Below are 19,897 nucleotides of genomic sequence, written 5' to 3' on the forward strand. Positions count from 1 at the left end.
AGATACCAGCCAGGGCGGGACAGATAGGATTGATACCGGATACTGGACACACGAGCAGGATACCGGATGGGACGGGACAGACAGGATCAATACCGGATACTGGATACCCGAGCAAGGTACAGGACGGGCCAGACGGGATCGATACTGGATACTGGAGCAAGATACCGGACAGGAAGGGGCAGACGGGATCGATACCGGATACCCCAGCTAGATACCGGACAGGGCAGGACTAACTGAAAAAATACCGGATACTGGATACACGAGCAAGAAACCGGACAGGGCTGGACAGACGGGATCAATACCAGATACCGGGGACTGGAGCAAGATACCGGATAGGACGATACAGACGGGATCGATACCGGATAGTGGAGACTGGAGCAAAATACCGGACAGGACGAGACAGACGGGATCGATACCGGACAAAGTCAAAATACACGTCTTGCAAGTGCAGAGGTTCGTTGGCGGACTGACTAGGAGTGAATGAGAGCACTGAGTTTAAATAGGAGGGAAGCCAATCAGGCAACGACCAGCATATGGCGCCAAACGAGAGAGCCCAAGTGGGCCCAATGGGCAACCGTGACAATAGTAAGGTTATGGTCTTTCAAATAATGTACGGGCACGAGTTTCATATTAGGTTTTACAGTCAGAAATGTGTCAAATTGAACCCCTCTTTAATTATTTAATAAATAAAGTTCTATTCAATATCCTGCTCAGCAAATCAGCAGCGCTTGTTAAAAGGATGACTAGTTTTTCTTTTTTATGTGGCGTTTTGGCGCTCCATAATGTTGCAAGAGCATTCATCAGCTATATAAACATCCACATATCTTCTGAACTTTGAACGCGAGTCATCCCCAAAGAAAATATAGTTTCCAGCTAAACGCTGTACTTTGCGCGGCCCCTTTCCTAATCCATTATCTCCCCTTCATTATTGCCCGTATTTGTCCCACGGCTGTATGAAAATTACAGCATTTAAAAACATTTTCGCGCCGACCCAAAGCAAAGACTCCATTAATAATTCAAGCGTGCGTTTTGTGATTTTTAGCGCCTGATTTTCGGGCTGTGGGACAAACTCCCAGGGTTGGAATATTACCGTAGTTTCCGCACTATAAGGCGCACCTAAAAGCGTTTATTTTTTTCAAAAGCTGACCATGCGCCTTATAATAAGTGCGCCTTATTTATGGATCAATATTACCGGTAAGTCGCAAAGTCTTGCAACTAATGCAAGCAGCCGCCTACTAGATTTTCCCCCGAACGCCAAGTAGTCTGCGGTGTATGCTGGAATTTACTTACCGGCGTTTCATTGGCTAACCAATGTGTCAATCATCATTTGAATCGATCACTATTGGCTAAAGTTATTTGGAGGTAAAGGCTAAAGGGGCAAAAAAAAACCTGCATTGGCCAAAAAAGATGTGTCAATCATCAGTTGAATCGATCACTATTGGCTAAAGTTATTCGGAGGTCAAGGGGCGGATCCTTTTTATCATTTACAGGCTGGCATAGGCTAAAGCGGCAAAACAAAGCCTGCAATTGGCCGAAAAAGATGAATGTGAATCACACGTTGGGTTGACGGCATAGAGAAAGCATTTTTTACTATTCTGTATTTGTAAATATTTTATTCTCCTGGATTTACTACACCCACGGATATAAGAGGACCATGGTTGCACATTATTATTGAACACAACGACTTCGGTGAGTTACTCCGGCTATATATTTTCCCTGTATCTTGTTTCAGATTGAACTCGATGTTTCTGTGATAAGCGGTGCAGATAATGGGTGGAATGGAGTGTCTATTTTCAAATTAAACTCAATTCCAAGTGTTTATTGTCATATGCACAGTAAAGTTGCGAGCGAAAAAGAAAATAGAAACTAAGGAATGGTTGGCATTTCTTGAACCCCAAGACTTTAACCTTCCGAATGATATTTGGAACGATGCATTTGAGTGACATCGTACGTACACCGCATCCGCACGTGTCTACGACACGTATTTGCTTCTTTACAAGCTTTTGGAATGTTAAGGGGGTAATAAGTTGGACTGAACTATCTGACTGTTTTGTCCACGTTCCCATTGTAGCACCTTATGTATGTCAAATATAGGACCCTATAACCCGGTGCGCATTATAGTGCGGAAAATACGGTATATATATTATAACACCTTTATCGGTATTAGAAGGAATGTGTACACGGTTAGCATTGAGATGTGGAATGCTATTTTGAATCAGAATGGTTGCATGGGTAGAAATGTAACTGAATGAGATTTTTCATGACTGTTAGCAAAATGGTGTCATAATTATTGATGCAGGGCACCTGAGTCTGCTCCGTTGGCGCCAAAAGCCACGGCCGCCGATTGGCTGCTGACCGCTTTTTAAACCCCCGCCTTCCTGTCAACATTCGTCAGAACGTCTGCGAACCTTAGCTACACGCAAGGCAAGCTCTTTTTGACTCCTGACTCTGTCCTGCCCTGTTTACCATCTGATTCCCGGTGCTGACCTCTTTTCTGAACCCGTTTAACGTTTTTGCTCCTCCGTCCCGGCCATCGACCTGTTTTTTCCTCGCTCTCGACACTGCCTTCGCTCGACACGGAAATGCTACTTCTGCGTTCCAAGCGATCTGCTACCTGTGATCACCGGATCGTGGGTGCAAGCCCTTTCCTCCTTCTAAATAAAGCTGAGGAAACGAACGCGATTGGGTCCCGTCTCTGTTTCTGGTCCGTGACAAATGGAGTGGCACATGGTAGAGTTTAAAATAAGAGGAAGCGTTTGTGGACAGTTACTTGGTTTTATTCCTGCCTGATGCTACGGGGATTGCAATGACATCTGAGGTAGACCTAAGATTTATGGCCCGAGCCCGAACCCGAACCCGAACCCGAGGCAATTTCGGGCCGGGTCGGGCCTGAAATGTCAGTCATACGGTCGGGTCGGGTCGGGTTCGGTCCTGCTTTTTTTTTTTTTTTTTTTTTTTTTTTTTTAAATTAATTAATAATTATAAATATATGTTCATTAAAAATATATACTTAAACTATGTATGGATACTAGACCAAGGAATACTTGTTATAAAATAAATAATTTGGATAAAACGGAGAAGGAGCTGTAATTGCTTTTAACGGAGCCAGAGCATGCTCTGTGCACGTGACGTGACGTGAATGCTGTCCTCTTAATAATCTTCCCCTCCGCAAATTCGCGTGATTTTGGCCTGGTATCCCCGATATGGAGTCGGACCAACAAGAAGTTAAGGATAAACTCAAGAGAGGAGAACTGACGAGGAAAACGCACTCTGGTAAGAGTGAAGTGTGGAGCAATTTCAAATTGATAGTAGAAAAGCTCGCTTTATTGTTTTAATAAGCGTTTTATATAGAATACGATCAGGGGGGGGGGGGGGAATTTGCATAGGAGTCGGAAAAGGGCACAACACGTCAACACCCCCTCAATGAAAGTGCTGCGCTAAAATCTTAAGGACGTACTACTACTGCTGCTGTGGATTATGGCCCAATGATCAAGTCGTCAAAATGACGGACGCCCTTAAATGTTTTCGCTACCTCAAAAAAAAAAAACCGTCAATGACAGATTGTCGCTTAATGTAACATCTGCAGTGCAGACACAGAAATATAAAAGATGTAAATGTTTATACAGTTTTATTTAACTTAGGCCTAGATGTTGTAACAAAAGGCAGAGTTTAATTTGTTATCATAAATCACCCCTCCTTATAAATAAAATATGTAATTTCGGGCCGGGCCAGCAAATCCAGTTAATTAGTCGGGCTCGGTCCGGGTCGGGTTTAATACCCCTCGGGCCTGCGTCGGGCTCGGGTGCTTTTTTTTGGCCCGATCTTACCTCTAATCTGAGGGTGTTAGAAGTTCTGAGTTTGAATCCTGAAAAACCCCAATTTGAATGAGTTTCCCAGGTTCCGTCATTTGGTAGCTTACGTGGCTATCATAGGCGTATTGAGGGCTTTTGGTCTTGATCAAATGAGGGGAATCCTGGATCTCAGGAAGCCCCAGTCTTGTAGTTTCTCCACGTCTTCCTGCTCCAGCAGAGCTAGCTTAAATGTTCAATTGTTTATTGCTTTAAAATGAACCTTCATTGAATCAGTTGGGCAGCTTGGTGACTGAGTGGTTAGCGCGTCCACGGCACCGTTCTGAGGTCATGAGATTGAACCTTCCGATGCGGAGTTTGCATGTTCTCCCTGTGCTTGCTTGGGTTTCCTCCGGGCACTCCGGTTTCCTCCCACAATCCAAAAACATGCATGTCAGGTTAATTGGCCGGTCCAAATTGTCCCTAGGTGTCAGGGTGTCCCCTGCCCACTGCCCGAAGATAGTTGGGATGGGCTCCACCACCCCCGTGACCCTACAGAGGATAAGCGGTGCAGATAATGGATGGATGAATCAGTTGGTGTTGATGCAGAAAAACTGAAACATTTATTTTGTTTTTAGAATTAAATAACTGTAAAGGAGATTGCATAGGTCAGCACGACGGCACAGTGGTTAGCGCTTGTGCGGCACAGTTCATGTCATGGTAACCTGTTGTGGGTTCAAATCCAGCTCCAGACTTCCTGTGCGGAGTTTGTATGTTCTCCCCGTGCTTGCGTGGGTTTCCTCCGGACACTCCGGTTTCCTCCCACGTTCCAAAAACATACATTTCAGGCGAATTGGCCGGACCAAATTGTCCTTAGGTGTGAATGAGCGAATGAGTTGTCTGTCCCTGTGTGCCCTGCGATTGGCTGGCAACCAGTTCAGGGTGTCCCCTGTCCACTGCCTGGAGATGGCTGGGATGGGCTCCAGCCCCCCCTCGCGACCCTAATGAGAATAAGTGGTACGGCTAATGAGATGAGATGAGATGATATAAGATTGCATAGGATGCCCGTTCAGTTTGACTATTACACCTCGCTGTTGCTCGGTGTTTTTTACTACTATGCACTGTTTACATCATTGTCATAATCGTCCATTCATGTTGCTGTTCTATGAAACACTGATTTTGTAACCCAGGACATTTGATAAAACGAAAGGACCCAGAGGTGGGCTTTTCAAACAAGTTGGAATTCCTTATTCGACGTTTGGTTCCTCTCCTGTTCCCCTTTGCAAGTTCAAAATCCATTGAAGAGTCCCTACAAATAGTTTAGACTTGGTGTGTGTGTGAATGGGTAAGTGTGAAGCACATTGTAAAGTGATTTGGGAGGTCTTCAATGACTTGAAAAGCGCTATATAAATGCAAACCATTTACCATCAAAAACGTTTAAAACAGACCCCAGATCACCATTAGGACCACTACCCTTCAATTAAAGTGTTTTCCTTGGGAAATTGTTACACGGGGATGCTTCAACTAAGGCAGGGGTGTCAAACTCATTTTAATCCGAGGGCCACACAATATAACAAACATTCTGTCGGGGGTCGGACTAGTAGATTAAAGAGAAAGAAAAAGAGAGATAAAGAAATAAGAGAAAGAGGGAGGGAAAAGGAGAGAGGGCGGGACAAAGAAAGAAAAAGAGAGAGAGGGAGAGAGCGTGAGGAACAAAAGATAAAAAGTTGTGACAGAGGGGGAAAAGAAAAGGAGAGGAAGAAAGAAATCCAAAGAGAAATAGAAAGACAGAAGGAGAGAAAAGAGAAAAGAAAGTGTGAAGGGTATGAAGAGAGAAAAAAAAAGAGAGACAAGGAAAAAAGGATGTTAGAGCAAAAGAGGTTAAAAGACGCAGAGAGAGAAAGAGACAAAGAGCAACAAAGGAAGAGAAAAAGAGAGACACAGAAAGTGAAAGAGACAGAGACAGAGTGGGAGAAAAGGGGTGGAAAAGAAAGAGAGAGAGAGAGAGAGAGTACAAGTACAATGTCTTTGTGAGAGGCACCTGGCTTTGGCAACAGCAAGTTGACATATTTCAACCTGCAGCTTGTTTTTCTCTTGCGCCTCTCTGCTGAGTGTTGTCTCACGGGCCAGATTCAATCCCTTAGCGGGCCTGATTTGGCCCGCGGGCCACCTGTTTGACACCTGTGAACTAAGGGCTCAATAAATGGCCCTCTGAGAATCACTGGTCATAGGAATAAGATTTTCACTTGCTGGGTTTCCTACTCCTGGGTACGCATTCGAGAGAAATCCTCGTTCAAGTTATTTTTTTTCCTCTCCGGAAATTGTCACTCCGTGGCCTATGTGGCAGTTAAAGGGCCGTTAGAATGACCATGAAGATAAATAAAGTTAAGTTTAACTTACTTTTGGAAGAGTTAGGTGACTTCCTCCTCCCTGGTAAAAAGCGGACAAAAAAAAGCGATCCAACCCTTTTCTCAACCGCATCAAGCTTTCTTATTCCACTTTCATTTCAAAAGAAACGGCTCTCTTCTTCTTTACACTTTACACCACAGGTGTCAAACAGGCGTCCCGCGGGCCAGATCAGGCCCGCTAAGGCATTGAATCTGGCCCGCGAGACAACACTCAGAGAAGCGCAAGAGAAAAACAGGCTGCAAGTTGAAATATGTCAACTTGATGTTGCCAAGGAAAGGTGCCTTGAACAAAGACACTGTACTTGTATTTCTCTCTCTCTCTCTCTCTCTCACTCTCTTTCACCCCTTTTCTCCCACTCTCTGTCTCTCTCTTTCACTCTCTATGTCTTTCTTTTTCTCTTCCTTTGTTACTCTTTGTCTCTTTCTCTCTGTGTGTCTTTTTAACTTCTTTTGCTCTAACTTCCTTTTTTCCTTTTCTCTCTTTTCTCTTTCTCTCTTCCTACCCTTCGCACTTTCTTTTCTCTTTTCTCTCCTTCTTTCTTACTATTTCTCTTTGGATTTTTTTCTTCCTCTCCTCTGTCTTTCACCCTCTCTCACGAAATCTCTTTTTATCTCTTTTGTTTCTCAAGGTCTCTCCGTCTCTCTCTTTCTTTGTCCTGCCCTCTCTCCTTTTCCCTCCCTCTTTTTCTTATTTCTTTATCTCTCTCTTTCTTTCTCTTTAATCTACCAGTCCAGCCATCGACAGAATGTTTGTTCTATCATGTGGCCCCCGAGTTAAAATGAGTTTGACACCCCTGCTTTACACCAACCATATTAAATGAATGCACGAGATATTAAACAATAAAAGCGTCAAAATTCTTAGCGCGCTAGAGATACAGTGCAGTGTGTATACGCACGAACTAGGAAGTAGAAGCCGGATTTCTTTTTCGGAGTGGGTGATGGGTGACCTCTCACAGCACGACGCAGCGCAAAGAAGCACTACAGTAATGTCCTGTACTCGGAAAAAGGTACATGCAATATAAAAACTAATTTACAGTAAAATCCGGATTTTTTTCAACATCCTGAAATTTTTTTTCTTATCTACCGTTTTGCGTAAGTCGAATGTTCGTAAGTAGGGGAACGTCTGTCATCCGGTATACACCAAAAATCAGGAAACTGCAAATCAATCAAGTCAAACGAGTTCACCGCGGTAGCCTCTATCTCGGTATCGTTTTTTTTCGTTGCAAACGAAGCGAGCGGTTTGATGCTACTGTGCGCATGCATCTGCCGCCTCGGATTTCATGTGGTAGTTGTGTAGTGAAAGGAAGTCAGTCTCTCTAGAAAATCTATACGGAAAAACGCAAATTTGTCAATTATGAGTACCATCCAGTATACACCGACAATCACGAAACTGCAAATCAATCAAGTCAAATGAGTTCGCCGCGGTAGCCTCTATCTCAGTATCGTTTTTTTTCGTTGCAAACGAAGCGAGCGGTTTGATGCTACTGTGCGCATGCGTCTGCCGCCTCGGATTTCATGTGGTAGTTGTGTAGTGAAAGGAAGTCAGTCTCTCTAGAAAATCTATACGGAAAAACGCAAATTTGTCAATTATGAGTACCATCCGGTATACACCGACGATCACGAAACTGCAAATCAATCAAGTCAAATGAGTTCGCCGCGGTAGCCTCTATCTCTGTATCATTTATTTTTTTCATTGCAAACAAAGCCAGCGGTTTGATGCTACTGTGCGCATGCGTCTGCCGCCTCGGATTTCATGTGGTAGTTATATAGTGAAAGGAAGTCCGTCTCTTTTTAGAGAACCGGCTTTTTCGGCACAACTCATTAAAGAGAGCCGGCTCTCAAACGGCTCACTTTCTTTGATGCATTATATTTTGAATCATTATTGCTGTATAAAGGAGTTAGTATAAAAGGAGAAAATGAAAAAAGACAGGTTTGTGGTTATCCCTTTAATCAGTACATTACCAACAATAATTTAATCCAGAAAATGAATTCATAATTTGAATAAGAAAATGTATTATTCTACTAAATTATATTTGCATGTATTTTTTTCTTCTACAGTGAACGTCCAAGCTACTTCATTTTTGAACTTTTTTATAATAAACCTAATTCACGTCGAGCTACTCAGTATCTCACAACAAAATGTTAATTGACAATATATATGATATGATGAAACACATGTACAATATAACATGTTAAACTACAAAAATAAACACGTTTGAAAAAAATATGGTGTAAGATTATTTTGTACTTTGTAAGGGAATGGAGCCGTGGAGCTTGACGAGTATATAAATTTGAAACTTACACATGGAACTTCAGGTTTGTGGTAAAGGAGTTATTGGGTCTGTAATGTTCATGGCGGACAAGGGGCTAAGTAGACTAAATATATTTTGTTCATGTCATTAGCTGCACCGCTTATCCTCAGTAGGGTCGCGGGGGTGCTGGAGCCCATCCCAGCAATCATCGGGCAGTGGGTAGGGGACACCCTGAACTGGTTGCCAGCCAATCGCAGGGCACACGGGGACAGACAACTCGCTCGCTCATTCACACCTAGGGACAATTTGGACCGGCCAATCCACCTTAAATGCATGTTTTTGGAATGTCTGAGGAAACCGGAGTGCCCGGAGGAAACCCACGCAAGCACGGGGAGAACATACAAACTCCGCACAGTAAGTCCGGTAGCTGGATTTGAACCCACACAGGAGGTTCCCAAGACCTTAGAACATTGGACACGTTTGGATCTGAAGAACTCCAAAGAAAAGGATTTGAACAAAGACTTTCAGTATTTTTTCTGTAGTTATCTTGAGACGTTTTGGTGAATCTGCTTCCTTCAAGTTCCTGACTGAGAAGATTGAATTTTCCCAGGATTCCACACGACCCGCAGCGGAGATTGTGTCGAGCAGTGCGTGCTATTCGGCCTAAAATTTTGATTAGGATGCGTTCCGGTTTTACTTAAACAGCACCGACTGCCTTGATCTCTTCAAGACACTCCTCCTCCTCTCAGCCCCCGACTCAGCACTTCAATGGCCAACCCAAAAATAGACCAGACTTTTTTCAAGACAGCCGTTTTTTCCCCCTCTCTTTTTCTCCTGCAAGACTGCAGTCGCTGCGCTCCTCCCTTCACCGCGACGCAATTGATTTTCTGCTGACGGGAAAAAAAAATGTCTGTTTTTACGCCGTCGCTCGTACGTACGCTCTCCGCCATAGCGCGTCTGGACAGGGAGCGGGTGGTGCTTTGCTTTTACGCATCACAGTTTGCAAAGAGGCAGCACGGCGGCGCAGTGGTTAGCGCATGTGCGACACAGTTCATGTCTTGGGAACCTCCTGCGTGGGTTCAAATCCAGCTCCAGACTTCCTGTGCGGAGTTTGTATGTTCTCCCCGTGCTTGCGTGGGTTTCCTCCCACATTCCAAAAACATGCATGTCAGGTGAATTGCCCGGTCCAAATTGTCCCTAGGTGTGAATGAGCGAGCGAGTTCTCTGTCCCCGTGTGCCCTGCGATTGGCTGGCAACCAGTTCGGGGTGTCCCCTGCCCACTGCCCGATGATTGCTGGGATGGGCTCAAGCACCCCCGCGACCCTACTGAGGATAAGCGGTGAGATGAGATGAGTTTGCAAAGACACAAGATCTGAGAAGCACTTGTCAGGCTGGGCAGGAACGAACGTTTCACTCTGTCGGGCTGTCAAAAGCAGCCCGGAGCTGCAAGACAGACAGCCGAGCAGCGGCGTATTTCGGGCAGTCTCGTTTTCTTCCAATTCTCCCTTTCCCTTGTGGTTTTCTCTTATTCGAATTCCAATTTATATCGGACTGTGAAGACGCAGACCGTAGAGGGGTCTGTGTCTGGTGGAACGTATGCCGGCTTATGAGACGAAGGCTGTTTTCCGCTTGCACTGATACTTTTAGAATTGGGTTTTATCTTAGCCAGTTGGACAATTTTTGACATTAATTTCGAGTTGGGAAATTGGAAGGTGTTACAAGCAATGTTTCCTGTAATTTTCCACGGGTCTGAGCGTTCACACAAAGTCGGTGAGCAACGCTTGAAACAACAGTGAGCAACGGCAATCCCAAGTGTGGCAACTGGGTCATTATCAAACATGTCCAAAACTTGACATCGCGTTACATTTTGCTGAGTTTCCGGCAATGCAAAAACATTTTTCACTTTTGAATGAATTGAAGGTTTTGCGGCCTACAAACGTCATTTGTTTTTCAACAATTCTTTCACAAGATTTTCATTTTTTTTCCTGGTATCTTTTGACGCATAATACTAAGATTTTGGGGGGCTTATTTAGTCTTTTGCAAGATACAGAACTGTATTTCATCACATTTTTTAGTGGAAGTACAATGTTGGCAACAAGATTGACTTTATTATTTTAATGCAACACAAACTTTTTCTTCTTTTACCCTGTTTTTTTTCTATTATTTTTAAAATTCTTTTAGAAAAATCTCATTGTGTTTATTTTTTCCTAGCTGTTACATTTTTCTTTTTGTTCTCTATTTACTTTTTTTCCTTTGTTTCTTTCTTTTCTTTTTTCTGGCCTTTTTCAGAATTTTTCCTTCTTTTATCTCTCCCTTTTGTTTCTTTTTTCTCAGCTTTTCACTACTTTTTCATTTTGGTATTTTTTTCTTTTTTGTTGTATTTCCCCCCCTTCCTTTAAGTCATTTTGTGCACAATTTTACATAATATTTGCTCGTGTAGGGATTAAAGAAGCAAAAACAACCTGAAGAGCCGTTTGGGACCCGAAAGAGCCGGTTCTCTTTAGTGAGCCGAGCCAAACAACCCGGTTCTCGAAAAACTCTACTGACTTTACTTTTCAACTTCGTTCGACATTCAAAATACCGCGTTTAGAAAACAGCGTCAGGGGAACCCGTGTATTTTTACCTTCATGCACTGTAATTTTGACTTAATTCGCTTCTTAATTAGCAATTTCGAGCCCTGATTTTTGTGCGCTGGCTAGATTTTCTTGTGGGCTGAGAGGGAACATTGGTTACAAGTCTGTGTGGACTCTCAGTGTATCTGAGACAAGACGCTGTGCAAAACGACACCCGAGACTGTTTATGACTCACAATCGGTACAGTTACTTTGCCATCTTGCAGTTGGAGTTTTGGGTCCTCAATGCAGCACAGAATTTTTAAATATGAATATCTGCGTCACATTGAGAGTGCCTAGTACACTCAAACCAATCGTATGTCATGATGACTGATGTGAGTCACCTGTGCCCGCTCCTTTGGCGCCAACTGCCTCTGACTCTGATTGGCTCTCTGTCACTATTTAAACCCACGTCTTTCTGTCACCTGTTGTCAGTCCGTCTGCGAACCTCAGTGTACTCTAGGCAAGCTGACTTTGCTCCCGTCTGTTTCCCTGCTTCGACATGTTTTTTTAATCCTGACCACGTCTACTCTCCTCTCCTGGCTTTCGACTTGTTTCTGATCTCGACCACGGTTTCCCGGCTACTGACCTGTTTTTTCCATTCCCGACACCGCCATCGCTCGCCACGGAAGTCCCACTTCAGAGCGACCTGCTTCCCGTGATCACCAGATCGTGTGTGCAATCCTTTCTTTTCATCCCAATAAAACTGAGATAAACGTTACGCAAGTGGGTCCTGTCTCTGTTCTGGTCCTGACATCGTAGACTGCCTTTTGTTCTTTGACGCTGATTGGAGACATACGAATAAATCGTTTACATGACTCAAAACAAACGAAAAACACTATACATTTGCCTTGTCAGGCGAAGCAATAGCGATATTACGATGTTTCTGCATTTACCTTTTGACATTAATTAAAGGATGATTTTATTCATGTCATTTACGAAAATCAACCAAGTTCTAAGCTTGTTTGCTCCAAAATTGTGCTCTATAGTGTGTTTACAAAATGTGCTTGTATGCGGCGAGCCAAAAGCATAGACTTACATTACATATTGACGGTTTATCAGCTGTGGACAATAAAATGGAAATAACTAAGAGAAATTGATGACTATGTATTTATCACTTGACCTATTTTTTACAAGTCCCACACGGTTTTGCAGTCTTTTCCTCATTTAACATTAACTAAAGGTGTCATGGTTGCCATGGCGCCCAACTGGCCACGCCTGTGTGGGTCACGGTTGCGATGGTGCCCAATTGGCCCCGCCCATGGTCAGCCCGTCAAACGAACTTCTGCCCCACAAGACGTGGGTTCTGACTCGGTCTTGTTTTCCTGTTGGTATTTCTAGTCCGGTATTGTTCCCGTTTATTTTTGTCCTGTTTAATTTCTCGTCCAGTTTTGTTTCCGTCTGTTTTTGTCCTGTTGTTTTTTTCTCCAGTTTTTGTTCCTGTCTAGTTTCAATATCCTGATTCGTTATCAATCCTGTCTGTCCGTCCTGTCCGGTATCGACCCCATCCGTCCGATATCAACTCGGGCAATTGGAATCGATTTCGTCGGTCTCTGGCTTCTTTCCTCGCCAGACAGGCTGCATAACGTACATGACTCCCCATTTCCCGTAAAATAAAGTCACACGATTGGGTCCTGATCCTGTTCTGGTTCTTGACAAAAGGATATTTCACTAATAGTCATAAAAATCAACAAAAACATTTTAAATCCAAAGTGTGCGCCATTGCAGCGTCCTTTCTGTTTACAAGTTGTGATGGTACATGCCCTGCCTGAAGCATTGACTTACTCTATATGTGGTTGGATGCAACTGTCGCATCCACTGTATATGGACTGCATTTTCACTGTGGAGGCAGAAAATAGAACAGAAATATCCTGGGGAAATCAATCAATATACATGAAACTCTTTTACGAGTCAGCTGGATCTTTGTCTCGGCAATACAACTCCCACAATGCTCTGCAGCATAAAAAGATTCCTAGTGTTACGCTATACATTATATATGTGATTCCTACTTTGTAGAAATTCACTCCATACAGGTTGTTAATCAAAGAGTTTAAACCGCAAAAATTAAGTTAAAACATTCATTGACATGTTCGCTAACTATTGTGTTTGGATTCCTGCAGGTCGAGCCTCCCTGCACGGGAAGGCCTCCCTGCAGATCGAGCCGGTTCGTTCGGAGGACCAGGGTTGGTACGAATGTCGGGTCCTGATGCTGGAGCAGCAGTACGACACCTTCCACAACGGGAGTTGGGTGCATCTTACTGTCAATGGTGAGTCTGCGTGTCTTTGGTGTACTTGTATCACACTGGGAAGCTAGTTGCTAATGGCTTTACTTGTTATCCACATCAATTTACATACTGCAATCATCAGTTGCCCTCTTTGTACGTTCAGGGATCAGTAATTAATAAAACTTGAAATTGTCATTGAATCTATGAAATTTAGAAAATATACATCTAAATTGAAAGATAATTTTTATGTCATTGTTTTTTGGGAGAAATTGTGTCACGGTTGCCATAGCGCCCAATTGGCCGTGTGCCGCCAGCTTCTGTCACGGTTGCCATGGCGCCCAATTGGCCCCGCTCGTGGACGCCAGCTGAAGCTTGTTGACAGATTGGCTCCCTGTCAGCATTTAAACTCTGTCCTGACAGTCTCCTTTCGTCTGTCCGTCTGCGAATCTCCGTTTTTACATGGCAAGCCCTTTTTCGCCTGTCCTGTTTTTTTGCTCCGTTTTTTTTCCAGCTACGATCTGTTTTAAGCTCGACCACGTCTGTTCTCCTCTCCTGGCTTTCGACTTCTTTCCGTTCCCGACACGACAACAAGTCTGCTCTCCCGTCCCGAATTACGAACTGTTTTGATCTCGACCCAGTCTGTTCTCCCGTCCCGAATTCTGATCCGTTTTTGATCTCGACCATGTCCACTCTCCTCTCCTGGCTTTTGACTTGTTTCCGATCCCTTACCAAGTTTTTTGCTCCCCTGTCCCGGCTACTGACCTGCTTTTTTCGCTCCCGCCATCGCTCGCCACGGAAGTCCCACTTCTGCGTCTGAGCAACCTACTCCCCGCGACTAGCGATCTCCGGATCGTGTGTGCGCTCCTTTCGCTTCTTCCCAATAAAACTGCGAGAAACATTACGCGAGTGGGTCCTGTCTCCGTTCTGGTCTTGACAAATTGTGTATATTAAAACTATGTTGAGTCTTGTACTCATTTTGCAATTGTTATTACATTATGATGCTACGTAAAAAGACACTTTTACTTTTTTTTTTTTTACTTAAAATTTCTAGATGTAATAACATTATTTTTGCAGTGTGAAGCTGCATGAATTTCAAGACATATATCATAAAAAACGAAGACAAATCATGAGAAAATAACTCAAATGAGAAAAATGATCTCTTATTTAAAACCTATCCAACCTCTGTTCTCCTGTCCCTGCTACCCGTATCCTGCCTTTAAGTGAACTGTATAGGAATGTTAAGGGGCAGAGTATATTTTTATCAATTGTACTGGACTTTTGTCCCAAATGAATTCTATCTATCCATCTATCTACCTTGGTCATATCCCTCAAGAGGGGTGACCGACAGCAAGACACACACATACAATAACAAAGAAAAAAAAAGGGAAATAAACACACTCTTTTGTTCAAAAGCAGGGCCCGACAGCTTTCACTGGTTTACCCCTGCCGCATCATAAAAATGAATAAAAAGTATAAATTACCCCGCCCCAAAAACGAATAAGCACAGCTATCCGCTGGATTTTTTTAGTTTTAAGTAAAATATCTCATCTCATCTCATCAGCTGCACCGCTTATCCTCAGTAGGGTCGCGGGGGTGCTGGAGCCCATCCCAGCAATCATCGGGCAGTGGGCAGGGGACACCCTGAACTGGTTGCCAGGGCACACAGGGACAGACAACTCGCTCGCTCATTCACACCTAGGGACAATTTGGACCGGCCAATCCACCTGAAATGCATGTGTTTGGAATGTGGGAGGAAACCGGAGTGCCGGAAACCCACGCAAGCACAGGGAAAACATACAAACTCCGCACAGTAAGTCCGGTAGCTGGATTTGAACCCACACAGGAGGTTCCCAAGACCTTAGAACTGTGCTGCACACGCGCTAACCACTGCGCCGCCGTACTGCCTAGTTTCAAGTAAAATATAAATAATAATAATAAAATGCAGAAAAAAATATATATATACATTTTTATATGATTATAAATCAGTTTTTAGTTGCAAGTCAAATTAGGGGAAAAAAACACACGGGAAAGTATCTGCTAGGAGTAATTAGATACATATTTTCCAAATATTATTCTTTATTTTACTATATTTTTATTGCTAATCTTTTCATTGCTGCACCTCCTTTCATTGTTTATTCAGTTGTGAATTATTTCACAAACAGTCCAGTTTACAGTAGACACATTATGACCCAAAGTTTACTGAGAAAAAGAAAAAAATTCCATACATTGATACAAATTGACCTAGAAACCTACTTTAAACTATGGTTTTGCTTTGTGCATAGGATTGATTTTTGTCCTTTTCGAAATTATCCATGGTCATGACTACTGATGCTAGGCACCTGAGTCTGCTCCTTTGGCGCCAACTGCCTCGGACGCTGATTGGCTGCATGTCTCTTTTTAAACCCCGTCTTCCTGTCACCCGTTGTCAGTCCGTCTGCGAACCTCAGCTCACGCTAAGCAAGCCCTTTCGACCCTGACTCTTTCCTGTCCTGATTCCTGTTTGATTTCCGGCTCGACCCCTTTTCTGAACTTGACTACGTTTTTGCTCCCCCGTCCCGGCCATCGATCTGTTTTTCCCCGCCCTCGACACTGCCCTCTCTTGCCACGGAAACACCACTTCCGCGTCTGAGTAACCTGCTCCCCATGACCTACGATCTACAGATCCTGTATACAGTGGAGCCTCGGTTTTCGAACGCCTCTCAGTTCGAACAAATCGGGGTCCGACCCAAAATTTTGAGAAATTCTTGCTTCGCTGTTCGGTCAAAAAATCGGAGTTCGAACGCCGGTAATGCGTGAGTGCGTACGCTAGGGTGCCATGCTGAGCGGCGTACGGGTGTTTTAGCCCCTTATTATGCCTCCGAAGAAAGTCAGTGCAAGCAGCAAAGTTGCTACAGGTGAAAAAAGAAAAGTAGTGCGTACAACTATTGCATTTAAGAAAGAAATAGTAGCAAAATATGAAGGAGGTGTGCGACTTTCGGATCTTGCTAGGGAATACAGCATGGCTAAATCTACGATCAGTACGATACTAAAGAATGAGGAGGCTGTGAAATCGAGTGATGTGGCTAAGGGAGTGAGTGCTATAAGCGAGCAACGGGCGCAAGTTTTGGTAGAGGTTGAAAAACTTTTGATGATTTTTCTCTCCCCACCGTCCACCTGCGCCTTCTGCTGACCACCACAAAGGTAGGGAATCCTATTCATAATTTTTGTTTATATCCTTTTTTTTTTATTTTTACACGTTCATGTTAGCGTAATCTTTCGTACGGAAGATTACGATAACGCGAACGTACGATTAGCCTGGGTTAGCTTTACGTTAAAGATTTAAGGTAAACATTCAGGGTGTTGGAACGAATTAAAACGATTTACATTATTTTTAAAGGGAAAAATGATTTCGGTGATTGAACAAATCGGTTTTCAAACGGGGTTTTGGAACGGATTATGGTCGAGAACCGAGGTTCCACTGTACTACCATTTCCCTCCTTCCTAATAAAACTAAGAAACGCACGCAAGTGGGTCCTGTCTTCGTTCTGGTCCTGACATCCAGTCCGTAAAACATGGAGTAAAGCGGCCAATCGATCAAAGTGATGACTGGCTGGGAAAATAACATATCTGCACCTTTTCCTCGCCCCTCATGTGCATTAGCAAAACCTATGCAGTGAGTTTTATGTGAGGGAGGCATTTTAGCCATTTTTTCCCCCCTCGTCTTGCAGAAGGGCGCGTTGCGATAAAAAATGTCGTACTGGCTCTATGCGGCGCATTAACTCGAGAAGTTGTTGATCTTGACAAAATCTTTCACAGGTATCGCAACCTCCAGTGTGGTTCACACGTGTATTTCTGGTGTGTGAAATGCGATGAGGCATATGTTTTGCAAAGCTCCCTAGTTAAATAATGATGGCAAGATGCTGCTGGTGGAAGGTACTGGAAAGCAGTTTTTTTTTAACTAGGGTGTCGTGGGATCCTGTCTGGCGTGACGCAGGAAAGTGCCCGGTTTTAGCTTTGCGATAAAACACGTCATTGCTTTTTTCTAGTTCAACAATAAGTGGGACACAATCATAAAGTGAAACACACTATATTGGATATTTTACACTTTTTTAACAAATAAAAAACAAAAAGTGGGTGTGCAAAATGATTTAGCCCGTGTACTTTCAGTGCAGCACACTCTGTCCAGAAGTTCAGTGAGGATCTCTGAAGGATTCAATGTTGATCTAAATGACTAACGATGATAAATGGAATCCACCTGTGTGTAATAAATTCTCTGTATAAATGCACCTGCACTATGATAGTCTCAGAGGTCTGTTTAAAGCGCAGAGAGCATCATGAAGAACGAGGAACACACCAGGCAGGTCCGAGATACTGTTGTAGAGATGTTTAAAGCTGGATTTGGATACAAAAATATTTCCCAAGCTTTAAACATCCCAAGGAGCACTGTGCAAGCAATAATATTGAAATAGAAGGAGTATCAGACCACTGCAAATCTACCAAGATCGGGCCGTCCCCCTAAACTTTCAGCTCATACAAGGAGAAAACTGATCAGATATGCAGCCAAGAGGCCTATGATCACTCTGGATGAACTGCAGAGGTCTACAGCTGAGATGGGAGAATCTGTCCATAGGACAACAATTAGTCTTATACTACACAAATCTGGCCTTTATGGAAGAGTGGCCAGAAGGAAGCCATTTATTAAATATATCCATAAAATGTGTCATTTAAAGATTGCCACTAGCCAGCTGGGAGACACACCAAACATGTGGAAGAAGGTGCTCTGGTCAGATGAGAACAAATTTGAACTTTTTGGCAACAATGCAAGACGTTATGTTTGGCGTAAAAGCAGCACAGCTCATCACCCTCAACACACCATCCCCACAGTCAAACATGGTGGTGGCAGCATTGTGGTTTGGGGCCTGCTTTTCTTCAGCAAGGACAGGGAAGATTGTTAAAAATGATGGATGGAGCCAAATACAGGACCATTCCGGAAGAAAACCTGACGGAGTCCGCAAAAGACCTGAGACTGGGACGGAGATTTGTCTTCCAACAAGACAATGATCCAAAACATAAAGCAAAAGCTACAATGGAATGGTTCACCAAAAAAACAAATCAAGGTGTTAGAATGGCCAAGTCAAAGTCCAGACCTCAATCCAATTAAGAATCTATGGAAAGAACTGAAAACTGCGGTTCACAAACACTTTCCATCCAATCTCACTGAGCTCGAGCAGTTTTGCAAGGAGGAATGGGTAAAAATATCAGTTTCTTGATGTGCAAAACTGATAGGGACATAACATAACAAAATTGATGGGAAGATGGATGGAACCAAATACGGGACCATTCTGGAAGAAAACCTGATGGAGTCCGCAAAAGACCTGAGACTGGGACGGAGATTTGTCTTCCAACAGGACAATGATCCAAAACATTAAAAAAAAGCTACAATTGAATGGTTCACCAAAAAGCATATCAAGGTCGTGACCAAGTTTGACCAAGTCAAAGTCCAGACCTCAATACAATAGAAAATCTATGGAAAGAACTGAAAACTGCGGTTCACAAACGCTTTCCATCCAACCTCACTGGGCTCGAGCTGTTTTGCAAGTAGGAATGGGCCAAAATATCAGTTTCTCGATGAGCAAAACTGATAGAGACATACTTCGAGCGACTTGCAGCTGTAATTGCAGCAAAAGGTGGCGCTACAAAGTATTAACTCAATGCGGCTGAATAATTTTGCACACCCACTATATCCAATATCCAATAAAGTGTGTTCCCCTTCATGATTGTGTCCCAGTTATTGTTGATGCTTCACAAGAAATTACAGTTTGAAGTTTGAAATGTGGCAAACGGTCACAAAGTCAAGGGGGCCAAATAGTTTCGCAAGCCACTGTAGGCTATAAAATGAAAAAACAACAACAGGAAACTGATGCTAAAAGTTTATTTTAAAACATGTCTGACGATATTTCTTTTTTTTCATGAAAATCTGTGCCCTGGCTCATAAAGGTTGAGAGATACTGCCCTAGAGGAGTATTTATAAGACTTGCATCCCGAATCAAATCGTGGTCAAGCATTCTAATGCATTTTGAGGCCAATGACTTTTGGATTCCATGTGTGAATCGATGGTACTGTTGCGCCAGGCCTGCTGTCACCTGCAGACTTTTTTTGTGAATGTCTTGTTGTTTGGGCATACTGCACCTCTGTCGCTTTGCCTCATCAGTATTCATGCTCAACTTCCTGCCACAGAGCTCCCGTCAGGCCTTTCAACAGAAACTAATCATAACCCTAATAACGTCATACTTTTTTTGAGCAAGCGTGACAATCTTTTTTTTATGACTTGATATAAAAGTAATCACAGTTTCACTGATATCTAAAATAATAATAATAACCACTAGACCCCCAGGATACGACATTGACTTCTGTAAAGTGAAATTCCCGTAAAGCTAATGTGTTTCATACATCCCGGAGTCTTGGCTTTCCCGACGTCGCAGTCCAACTAGCAGGACGCACGCTTCACCGGCACGACTCCGGTAAAAACAGGGGTGGGGGACTATGCGCTACAATAACAGCCGAATCATTGACACACACTGCTCACTCGATATAGAGTTTCTAGCAGTATCGTGTAGACCCTTATATCTACCGA

General features: G+C 43.4%; 1 protein-coding gene across 4 annotated transcripts in view; it reads left to right on the forward strand.

Annotated features, from left to right (window-relative positions):
• igsf9ba (immunoglobulin superfamily, member 9Ba) overlaps positions 1–19,897 on the forward strand; it is a 130,068-nt gene that overhangs the window by 34,715 nt on the left and 75,456 nt on the right. For all 4 annotated transcript variants that reach the window (XM_088345384.1, XM_088345386.1, XM_088345385.1 and 1 more), the window contains one exon: positions 13,180–13,326. In XM_088345384.1, coding sequence (XP_088201510.1) covers positions 13,180–13,326 — 147 coding nt within the window. The remainder of the gene's footprint in view (positions 1–13,179; positions 13,327–19,897) is intronic.

This window comes from Urocampus carinirostris, chromosome 10 (genome assembly GCF_059441175.1).
Source record: "Urocampus carinirostris isolate Australia breed hairy pipefish chromosome 10, RoL_Ucar_1.0, whole genome shotgun sequence".
In the NCBI taxonomy this organism is placed as follows: Eukaryota; Metazoa; Chordata; class Actinopteri; order Syngnathiformes; family Syngnathidae; genus Urocampus; species Urocampus carinirostris.